At 42.7% G+C, this 12,151-nt stretch overlaps 1 protein-coding gene across 2 annotated transcripts in view; it reads left to right on the forward strand.

Annotated features, from left to right (window-relative positions):
• Positions 1-12,151, forward strand: part of LOC124233067 (neuroplastin) — a 65,335-nt gene that overhangs the window by 35,353 nt on the left and 17,831 nt on the right. For both annotated transcript variants that reach the window (XM_046650135.1, XM_046650134.1), the window contains exons 2-3: positions 2,571-2,742; positions 6,048-6,142. In XM_046650135.1, the coding sequence (XP_046506091.1) occupies positions 2,571-2,742; positions 6,048-6,142 (267 nt within the window). The remainder of the gene's footprint in view (positions 1-2,570; positions 2,743-6,047; positions 6,143-12,151) is intronic.

Below are 12,151 nucleotides of genomic sequence, written 5' to 3' on the forward strand. Positions count from 1 at the left end.
AGTGGCAGCTGAAAATTTTTGAGCTTCTCCTAAATGTTCATTGCTCTTGGACTTTCATGGGCAGTGCTCAGCCACAGAAATAAAAGTCCCACCTTCATCCTGGTGCAGAATACAGATGTGGCACCGTGGCCAAGGAGGTCTAGCACTGGTTTCCATACATGGCAGTGATAAGAGGGAGGTTACCCCACCCCACAACCCTCCTATAGTGCAGAATCATATTTAAACCTATTTAAATTATCCACTTGCTCCCAGCTGACTGTCTCCTGGATCATTAACACTTAAGGGAAAAAGTCCTTTCCTTTGCCTTTCAAGAGTTCTTGGCAGAAAGTCTACCAGGTTGCTTTCATCAGCCTCTTAATCTCCCTGAGCTGCAGTGGTCATTTGCTTCGCCACAGGTAAGAGTAGCCTTTACTTTGGCCTCCTTGTATTTAAGCAACTGGAAGCTCTTGGCCTCATCATTCTCAGAGTTCACCCTTTCTCAGTGCAGTCTGAGAGGAAGAACCAGAAGGAGAGTCCCAAATGGGACAGAAAATGAAATTGGATAATAAAAATTCAGTAAAAACCTAAAAGTGTGTTTGGGTTTTAATGTTGCCTTTATATTTTTTAATTTCTGTGGAGTACTGGTTCTCTCTTTTTCTCTTTTGATTTTGCTTGATTTTGATTTTTCTTGGAATTGTGATGCTTTCTGCTGATGGTGTGTGTGCGCCTTCCATTGCAGGGTTTGCAGCCGTTCTACTCGACTTAAGGCCCAGGGATTTGGCTTCTGTCCACTGTGTTTTGGAAACCATGGGACACCACTGCGCTAACGTGTTTACATGCATCTGCTTCTGTCTTAGTGGCTGCTATGCCTCCATTATCTGTACATAGAGACCCTGTTTGATGTTACCGATAAGGACCAGTGCTGAATGGAAGAAGATAACCACTATCCTTTTGCCAGAGTTGGAAAATAGTGAGAACCAATTTAATTGAGCAAACTTGAGGATTTGCTTTATCACAAGTTTCTTTGATGATATGAGCTTTACAATCAAATGTAACATTGATCGGGAGGTCCCTGGGCATTACATTTTTTAGTTGTCCCATGACTTCTCCGTCCTCTGCCTCCTCCCTGCACAATGAACATTGCTTAGTTCTGGTGGAGGGAGGGAATTCTGTCCTCAAGAATTAAGAGTCAGCGCTATACTGCATAAAATGGTGGTAGGGAGCTGCCACAGAGCTGCGGACAGGAAGTAGCCAGGTGCAGGGAAATGGGAAGTCAGTCAAGCATTTCTGAGAAAGAACTGGGGAAAAAAAGCAAATACCTGTAATTGTGGATGGGAAAAGATGGCTAGATTAGACTTCACATAAAAATGTTTGACCAAAATAGAAAAAGAACTAAGCCTGGGCAAAGATTAAAGATAATAATAACAATAAAAATAACAGCAAAAGACAGCAAACAGAAACATCTTGACTTTAATATAGTGATGGAATTCACAGTGCTTTAAGGATGAACCTTCCAGGAATGATGTAGTGTGTCTTAAAAAAATTTCTGCTCAATGTGTTATAATATTTGACTCAAATATATTATTTTGTAAATACCTAACTAATGATCCCAGGTTATCTAAGCCCAGGATAGAACCAGAAAATTTAAGTATCTAACTTGCCCTAAGGTGGAAGGTGTGTGGGGAATGTTTTGGGGTTGGGGGGGGGGCGGGGATAGAGAATTTAGTCAAATATGTTTTCCAGGCCCAGCTTTGTCACTAATAATAATTATGGCCTTGCACAAGTCATTTTAACCTTTCTAGCTCTTAAAGAGTGGGATTCAGTGAACTTTAAGGGCCTTTTGGCTCTAAAATTTTAGGAGCCCATGATACCAACACATATTGCATTCTAGTTATAATTGTATTATCTCAGAATGGAATGTGTTTTAAAGTGCAGTTCTGAAAAAAACTCTTATTTGGGGAATAACTATGGGCTGTAGAGAAGAACTGACAGTTCCTTAAGAATTTGGAAAATGCAATAGATTTTCAACATGAAATTTGCTTTTGGGCTCTACACTGTCTTTTTCTGCATAATTAATGGCCATGGCTGGTTTGCTGTGGGTTTGTCAGATTTAAATGTGGGAAAAGCCATACATGCATTATCTAATTATAGCTATTACTGTTCCGAGTCCTAGTGACTCCATAGGGAGTTTATTAGTTATATAAATGATACTGCCTTTGTCTTCAGAACTGCAAGGTGGAGCCTGGTTTTCTAATTGAAGCTGAATTGGTTGGTGCTTCTTATATCATAAAACAGTGGTATTCAGAAGCGTAAGTGGATTGTTGCCAGTACAAGCACCCGTAATACTCCCATTCTTTTCACGTCTAGGCCTACTGGTCATCAGGCTGTTGTCTGCGCTAGTGGTCATTTGCTTATAATCATTGTTTTTCCTTTCTTGACTTCCTCCAAAGTGGTAGAGTGAAATTCCTCATGTGGTCCTGTCTGCCCTCCCTCTTATTCTAGTCTCCCCATCCTACCCCATCCAACTCTCAGGCCAGGGCTGCAGAAAATGGAAGGCAATGGCTCCCTATCATTGTGCACTCTTATTACAGAGCCGAGGATTGTCACCAGTGAAGAGGTTATTATTCGGGAAACCTCTGCTCTCCCTGTCACCCTGCAGTGTAACCTCACCTCCAGCTCTCACACCCTTACCTACAGCTACTGGACAAAGAATGGAGTAGAACTGACTGCCACTCGTAAGAATGCCAGCAACATGGAATACAGGTGAGAGAGCTTAGCAGCTCCTGGTAAGATGGGATGGGGAGGGTGGCTGAACTTCCATGACGTTCATAATCCATAATTATGCTATGTGGGAGAGACATGAGATGTATGTGGTCCTCCTCTGCAGAGTCTAATCTAGTATATCTGGGGTAAGGCCCAGGAATCTTTAAAAAAGATTCCTAAATGATTCTAATGAGCAGCCAGGTTTGGGAGCCATAGATGTTCCTATCACTGTGGTAATAGTTAAACTGAGGGCATAGAGAGTGATTTGCTCAGTGTAATAATGCTAGTCCTTAGAAAAGTCACAGTTAGAATGTAGGTCTCTTGACTTAATCCAGTGATTTGAGAAATCAGATTTGAAATCTGCTTTAGGACTCTTATAGAACAAGATCACCATAAGTGATCTTGTCACGGGGTAGATTTGCTAGTGAATTACCTTTTAGAGGTGTTTAATATGACCATAACCTGATCAGAACCTGATACAGGGCTCTTCAGTGATCTGGAATAAGGATGGTAGCCTGGAAATACTGTTGATGAAAGGGGGATATTTGCTGGCTGAAGTTACCTGGAACCCAAAGATTTGGTGCTTTTTTGGAATATCTAGAACACCTGACACTCACCTTTCAGAATAGTTTGTTCTCGGTTGAAAACTGATCTGGAAAAGAATCGGCTAATGCTGCTTGGCAGGACAATGCAGTACAAAGAAATTGTGCACTGGAGTGAGACCAGGAAAACTTGCGTCCCCAGTAGTAGCAAGGACATTATGCATTATTTTGCAGAATTGAGATCTTTTTGTACCCCGTATCTAATTGATCCACGTTAATTTCTGGATCCTTCTCCGTTTTTTGGAAAAGGAAATTAACACTCAAAAGTAATAACTCTTGATTGCTTTCATGGCCAAATACTACATCTAAGAAGTTTCCGAAGCAAGGATATATCCCAGGTCTCCTGACTTTCTAGCATCTAGGTCATTGGTTTTTTTCTGCTGGACCATCCCATTAGTAAGTTAATTTGTCTCCACTGTAGTTTCTTCTGATATAAAATTGGAAATACAGTCTCAGCTATATCCTCATAGTTTAGAAAAGGTTAATCAGATAGAGATGTTAGGTGGAGTAAAAGGCATTTTTCTTAGTCTGTCCATTAGTTTTACACAGTTGTTTTTTTCTAAACCTCTTTTAAGGTATCAGACATCCAGTCCTGTTTCTCTTGGGTCTCGTACTGTGTCACCCACAAAGCTTTGAACTGTAACTTCATAAACTCTGAGCCTGACTTTGTAAAATGCCTCATCCCCTCTTTTTTCTCAGCTTATTTGAATTTCTCCTGAGGTGTTCTGCTTTGTCACAGTTTTTCAGGGAATCCATGTTCTCCCACATTTTGTATAACAACTGATGAGTCCCTTGGGCCACCTAATAAGTCAGCCATGGAGCCAGTCCCACCCTGCTTCTGCTTAGCCTGTAGCGGACATTTTTCAATTGCTTCCCAAAAGCTGGTCGAAGGGGATGTTGTGGGGGAGAGTTGAGCCCGGTAGGCATGACCTCAAGCTTGGGAGTCATCTTCCCATGTCTTCTCAAGGAACTTAGAGACCAGTCTAAGCCCTGAAGATGTAATTGCTGCTGCTTCTCCAAACTCTGGAACATTTGCTAAGAGCAGCTGACTTGTATCTGTTTTCCTATTGGGAGCATATTGATTTAAGAGGAGGCACCTGTGTCAAATTGAGAAGACTCTTGACTGTCCTTTTAGAATATTATGCTACCATGGATTTGCTGAGACAGCCCTGGGGCTGGATGTCTCTCTCCTGCCCTATAGTCTCTTAACCCGTGTTTCTTTTTTGGGGATGAACAGTAAGATAGATAAATGTGTTGGGCTGGTCAGCGGTCAAGGTTGGGAGTTTTTCTCAGGCATTAACTAGTGCAGTGGAGATTTCACCATCACAAGTATCATATTTTAACCACTGAGCAAAAGATCAGGAGCTGTATAATGTTTATCCTCTGATCTGGAGGCTGTTGTTTCTCTGTTTTCTGTAATTCCACAACAGCCTTTCTGCACATGTTTGGGGTGCGGGGGGCGTATGTAGGCTAGAGTGTATTGAGCTGATAGGAAACTGGTCCTCAGGGGCAAGAAAACCTTTCGGGGTCACCTTGTGGGATTCAGAGGAAGTGTTGTTCTGGCCATCCACACTTCTTACAGTCCTTTCTGTCTCTCTGCTTAACTTGGTCTGTGCACAGCTGTCCACTCTGAGTTGGGTTCATTCAGTCATTTGTTTGTTCATTCCCCTACTATATTCCAGGTACCAGGCTATGTGCTGGGTATAGAATTGTGCACCAAATAAACAGTGCCTATCCACAAAGAACTTAGTCTGTTGGGAAAACAGACATGTATCAGTTAATCACATAAATATATAATTACATGTTGTGATACATACTGTGAAGAATTATAGTATGAGAGAGAATGCCAGGGAGGGAGCTGTCACTTAGATTGAGGGTGGGAGGAAGTGACATGTAAGCTAAGACCAATGGAAAAGGAGTTAGGGTAAGAGTGATGGGAAGAGCATTCTCTATAAAGGAACATCTCGTGTCAAGGTTTTGAGGTAGCGACAACCTAAGCACATCGAAAAACTGAAAAGAGACCAGCAGAGCTGGAAAGTGGCTGAGGCGAGGCTGGGAAGGTAGGAGGTGCCGGACCATGCAGGGCCCTGGAGTGGTAGCTGCACCTAGAAACCGTGAAAGTTCAGCTGCATCTCTGTGGCTGATGCTCTGATGGCAGGTGTTTTGTTTTTCCCTTTTTTTTTTAAAACTATCCCTGGGTCCTGTTAGTGAATAGACTTATTGAAAGGTATGCTACTAAAATACAGGGTAGGAAGAACAGGATGCCAAAACAAGGTCTTTAGGGAAGCACAGAAAAAGGGTTGCTTTTTTCCTGCTCTTAATTATATGCCTGGAACCACCAGGTGAGCAAGAAGTTTTTAGTCACAACTCCATCCTCTATGTCTGAATATAGATTATAGTACTTTGTACAGCCCTCAGTCTTGATTACTTGTTTTGTAGTTTATTTCTCTCAATAGACTGGAGTACCCTAAGGTTAGGGACCATGTATCATTCCATCTTGTATTCCTGGCACCCAGTAAGGAGTAAAGCATTTACTTTGGGATACACAGAAGGAGGTTTTTGCTTTTAGTTAGGAGGAGGTGAGTTGCATTCAGGGACATGATTTGGAGAGCAGGGTCCCTGGTTGCCCCTTTGATTCTCCTTTTGTTGTATATTTTGACTGTTCCCGGCTTCCTCACTTGATTTTTCTTCTCATCTCTGCAGGATCAATAAGCCGAGAGCCGAGGATTCAGGCGAATACCACTGTGTATATCACTTTGTCAGTGCTCCTAAAGCAAATGCCACCATTGAAGTGAAAGGTACAACCCAACAGAGGCTGCGGTGTGAGCCTCACACTCTCCTTCTGAGACACTACCTTGGTCTGGACTCCCAGTCTTCAAGCTCTTCTTGTTTCCATTGTGGGATGCGATATTACGTCATGGTTAGGACTCCAGGCTCAGGCGCTCAGCTGCCTAGGTTTAAATCCTAACCTCCTCATCTACTAGCTGTGTGACCGTGGCGAGTTCTTAATTTCTCTATGCTTCCATTACCTCATTTGTCAAACCTACTTCATGAGTTTCTTAGGAGGATTCACTAAGTTAATATAGTGGGTTGAACCCTATGAAATTGCTGTTTTTGTATGTTAAAAATGTTTGAATGTTGGCAGCTTCATATGGTTCACCCTTATGTAAAGCTCCTAGAACAGTGCCTTACAAGTTTTATTACATAGGTCTCTCCAGTGGGCCAGCAGGATTTGGCAAAGTACAGTATGCAGTGTGCATAAATTACTTGTGGATACTTCATTATAATATAATATAAATAATTCATTAGAATTTTAATAGAAACTCAGAGTGCATGGCATATTAAAGCTGAGGCTGTAGCTGAAAGTTCAAGAAAGGCTAACAGAACTAGAAGAGTTGGAGCTACCTGACATCATTAATCCCAGCTTTCCTGTGTTATTTCAAAGAAGCAGCTGAGACCCAGAAAAGTGAAACCACCACCTCTGTGTCACACAGTGAGTTTGCGGCAGAGACAGCACAGAAGCTGGGTCTTGACTCCCAGTTTTTCCATTTTATAAAATGACCTTGGGGAGGCAGGGCTGCTGCTTGAGGTCAGACTGAAGAGGTGAGGGTTTTTTCTTCCCCAGTCTTTGCTTAGGAGGGACACAAACTTGTTCTTTAAATTTATAGGGTGATCCCTAGAAGACAGAAGGATAAATTTAGGAAGTGGTAAGAGCTTATGTAGTAGGTATTCAGATCTTCCTTAAAATATTTGGAAAACTGAAAACTCAGGTTCAAGAAAGGCTTAGATACACATTTAGAGTTTCTTTTCTATGGTGTTATTAAAGGTGTTTTGGTGACACAGCCCTAACTTGTGAGTTGATGTAAGCACGGCCAGTGCCTCCTCTGGCTGCCAGATTGAATTCTAAATGACTGAAGAGGGGAGTCACAGGGGCATCGTTATAGTCCATACAGGCCAGAGAACCTGGGATTTGATTAATTCATTGGCTTTTCTTGGAGAGATCTGGGTTTATCTGTGTTTCTGAAGAATGCCACATTTGTTGAACATGAGGATAAAAATGTGAGAAGGCATTTTCTCTGAGCCAGCCAAGGGCCTTTCCTCCTCTGGGTGAGCTGAGCTATGTGGGGACACATTTCACTTCTCCATATGAGACCTGAGGCCCTGCAGCATTTCAGGCTGATCCTTTGCCACAAAGTCCAAGTGCAGAGGCAACAGGCTGGGTGTGGGAGGGAAAGTGTTGTGTCTAGTTAATGGTCCTCTCCAAGCCTAAAGGATAATTACATACAATTCCAAGTCCTGACTAGCTGTAATTGTATTGATTTGGGGTTAATGATTTCTAAGCAGCATTTCCACGAGTGGGAACAGAGGTCGTTTTTCTCTTGGTTTGGCTGCTTGAGAAGATGGGGTTCAGTGGCCCCAAAGGCATCTTTCCTTACATTCTCTTTAGCATCTGTGAAGTAGTGCTCTGGAGGGACAGAGAATAAGAGGCTGCTGGCAGGACTGCTTTCAGAGGGAGTTACCACCTGCATGGTACCTGACCATAGTGAAGGTGCGTACGGTGTGCACTGCTGCATTCTCTCAGTACTACAGCCCCTGTGAGGACGATTGGGCACGTCATAATATCCTGGTTTTAAAGAAGTAGACCTTAAGAGAATTCTGTTTTATCGAATCCTAAAACGTATTCTGTGACTAACTTGCACAGATATGTTAGTCTTTCAGGAAAATTTATAAGAAATTCTAGTCTTTCTTCCCTCTCTCCTCTAACACGTGGATAGAAAACAGCTGAACACTTAATGTCTTCCAGGTTACGGATAGTTTAGTCTGGTGAAGACTGAACATTTGGCTTTTTCTGTATAAGCTGAAAAAGGTTTGCCATAGGCCCACGATCCTTTAAGCTAGCCCTCACTTGTGGTTGGGGTAGACAGCTGCCTTGATTTAGAATGGTGTGTGTTTGTGTGTTATTCCCAAAGCATTTTCATATAAACTTTGATTTTATTTCCATTTTATTTGCCTCTAGGATGAGGTAGGAGACAGTTATATTTTTACAGCAATAATGATTTGAAAAATCTGCTGAGTGATAGGTAAGAAATGGTTGTACTCAAGAACAGAGAAATTCAGGGGATTCAGGGAACCTAAGGAGCTCTGCTGAAAAGAGTCTCTGAGAATCTTCATTTGTGGTTTTTACTCAGTCTGCATTTCAGAGCAATGTAATTCAGACCATACATACGTATTTCTTTAGGACCTCTTTTACACTCAGTCCTTTTCTTCCCCATCTGGCTTTTCCTGCAGCTCTGCGCTTCCCTGGGGTGTTGTTTGGGCTCAGCGCTATGGGGAGTGAAGGACTTAGACTATCTGGGGACTGGGTCTCATATGTCCAATTACCAAATCTTGAGTTACTTGTGGTGTACAAAAGAAAAGAGGGCTGAAGGAGTCAGAGGGAGGGACAGGTGTCTGGGAACAGGCCTGAGGTGGCAGTGCTTTTCCACCCCAGCTTGTAGATCCCTGTCAAGAAAGGAATTTTAAGAATGGTAGTACCCCCATGTAATGGGGAAGGCCTTGCATCTGAAGTAGGGGTTTTTTTCTTTCTCTTTTTTTAGAGGACAGGGGTGAGGCACAGCATAAACAGGAAGATACTATTACTCTTTCGGGTTACATTTCTTACATCTTTGGCAGGTGACCTGAGCAGATGCTAGAGGCAGAAGATGGAGCAGGGCTGGCCAGGGGAGAGGAAAGAGCAATGCCTAGACATTAGTGGGACCTCTGCTCCAGAGCCTGGCCTTTCTGGGGGTCCACTTAGATAACTCTGGGGAGCCATCCTTTCTTCAGGTTTTTGACTCTTCAGAGGTTGTGTCTTCTAGAGACTCCACACCTTATCATAGAGCAGTCGTGAATAAATAGGTCTTGAATTTTCTATCCCTGTAATTCTTCAACCTTACTCCCTTACTCCCTCCCTCTTCCCCTTTCTTCCTTTTCTAAATTTAAAAGTGCTCATAAAAAAGCAAATTAAAAATTTCTGTGTAATTTACAAAGTTAAAAGAGAAAATCTCTATCATGACTCCCAAACCCTATCCTCATCCCTCAACCATTTTTATTAATCCAAGAAACAAGGTGTTGGAGTTTTATTGCTGTTTTTAGAAAGCCTTTTGGTGGCCATCCAGTCCTCTGCAGTACACATGCCACTGCCTCTTGTGAAAGGTACATCCCAGCCCCAGGAGGTTTGGGTATTGCCTCTCATGAGGCCCATCATTATCTTTCCCTGTTTATTGGGCATTTCAAATGAATTTCAGTCTTGGTGGCTGCAGGAGCCAAGATTGATCATGTTTTTCTCCTGCCTACTTCCTAGCTTGCTTTCTTTCTATTTGAGGATTATGACTAAATGTTAGGATTTCTATAAGTAACCTTACCCTGCATCCCTGTTTCCTGCTCTGTCGCATGGCCTTACAAGTGGTGTATCAAAGTTCAAACCTGCCAAGATGGGGACTGTATGGTAATGATGACAAATATCATTATTAAGAATAATAATACACGTCACATTTGTACAGCACTTTGAGCTTGTGGAACATTTTCATGATCATTTATTTGTTTGATAGGCAGCTGGTTTGACAGGTGAAGAAGCTTAGAGGTTGTGACATCCTTTAGGTCAGAGCTGATGTCAAACCTGTTTCTGACTCAGAATTTCCCCTACTTGAAGAGTCTTTGAAAGCATAATAATAATATCTTGAAGCTGCTAGAACAGTTTGAACATCAACCTTAGCCCAAAAACCACACCTGTGCTTTTTTTCCTCTCCAGGGTGCTACCCTGACCTTCCTTAATAAGAATAAGAAAAGCTAACATTATTGCATGCTTACTGTGTCCCAGGCACTGTGCCAGGTGCATTACTTGTTCCTTTCCTTTCCTTTAGTCTTCAGAACTCTCTGAGGTCAATGCTATTATTATCGCCACTTTCCAGGTGAGAAAATTGAGGCTCAAGGGAATTAAATGACTTGCCCAGTTTAACAGAGTTAACCAGTGGACCCAGAGTTCTCACCCAGGCACTCTGGCGCCGAAGCCTGTCCTCGTGAGCACTAAGCCCTGTTGCTGTGCTCAGTATAGAACAACTAAAAAGTCTTGGACTGCGAGTTAGAAGAAATGGGTTCTAATCCTGGCCCTGTCATTAAACTTGCCGGGACCCTGACCAGTCACTTTCCTTCCTTGGGCCTCAGCTTCCCCAAGTGTATGATGAAGTAGGATGAGATAGATGGTCTTTAAGGTTCTGCAAGGCCCTGACAGTCTGTGATTCCCTTATATGGACACAGATGAGAGGTTGGGTTATTGAAAGAAATGATTTCTAACCTCCTTTTCCTAGGGGTAGTGACTGTCAGCTTCTCAACTTTGAGAATGTCACCCCATTGTCCCCCACACCTCCACTCACTCATCTCCCTGTCTTGTAGGACGCTCCCTCCTTGTAGTCCCCTGATCTCAAACTCCAGTGCCAGGAAAGGTGTTGGAGCAGTGGGTCTCAGCCTTGATTTAATGTCTATGAAATGTATCCTGGGCATCAGGCTTATTAAAAGCACTCCAGGTGATTATCGTGTACAGCCAAGGTGAAAATCTCTGTCTTAGAGGAGACTTCGGTGCCTCCTACTTAGTGGTTTCACCTGCAGGAAAGGGAAAAGCCTCATCTGCGGAAGGCAGCACAAGTCAGACTGCTCTTGTCTTCACAACCAGTGATGAATCTGCTCTTTGTAGAGAATGCTTATTGAGCCAAAAGCCAACATCTTCCTGCTTCCATCTTGACCAATCTCATATTGCTTCTTGGGCTTAGCCCTTCGCTAGCAGTAAATCTTAACTCTCCTGTTTCAGCCAAGCCTTTGTTTTGCCTACAGCAAAGATAAGGTGTGTCTGGAATTTGATATACTGCATAAAGGAAGCAAAGAGTGCAGTATGTTTACTTGGAAACAGCCCACTCATTGGCAACACCTTTAAGGATGGAGTTTCTTTGAAAATGAGTTGCAAGGTTATGAATTTGCTTTGAAAAATGAGCACCAAATAAGCAGTCCATGTAAGAGGCCCCATGCTTTGATCCCTTTCTGAGCGCTGTTGTGTTTAACATCAGCTTCAGCTGAACATGCCTCCATTGCCTAAGTTAAAACTTGCTCAGCTGCCAGCCTGGCAGAGACGCTGGATGCTTTGCTCTAAGCGCAGGCGGGTCAGGCAACAGAGTACTGAGGAACATGCATTTGTCCTCAGCCAAAGGCCCAGATAACGAAATTGGGTCAGGTATTGTTGTGTAACTAAGACTTTTTTGGAACCCCTGCACTGCCATTCATTAGGATACTGGAAGGATAGCTGTTAACTAATGTGATGAGAGTATGTGCCTAACAAGGCCAGAGTGTGAGTTCATTCCTAAGTGAGTCTGTGATCTCTTTTAATGGTCTCTTTGTTACTTCCTTGCCATGTCTACCCCTCACTCTTGCTACCCAGTCTGTGCCTCCCTGAGAGGGTAAAGGGAAGTAAGCAGTATGTGCTCTGGCAGACTTCTCAGCCCTACCTTCAAACCAAAAGGATCTGGTTAAGCAGTTCCTTATTAAATGGCAAGCCCATATAAGGTGAAGCACCTTAACCAATATAAATAGGCCATGAATCAATATAATTTGTCAGCATCTGACCTGATTAAACCTTATTAGAGTCACAAACAAAAGTCATGTTTATATCAACAGGGAGAGAACATGTAATAATCAGTATCTCTTTGATTTCGTAGAACTCATAACGCCTGAGTTTAAGCCTAGCCTTTCCTTTCTCTGACTCAGTTTAAATCTTTATTTTT

The sequence above is a fragment of the Equus quagga genome, unplaced genomic scaffold (genome assembly GCF_021613505.1).
Source record: "Equus quagga isolate Etosha38 unplaced genomic scaffold, UCLA_HA_Equagga_1.0 153_RagTag, whole genome shotgun sequence".
Classification (NCBI taxonomy): domain Eukaryota; kingdom Metazoa; phylum Chordata; class Mammalia; order Perissodactyla; family Equidae; genus Equus; species Equus quagga.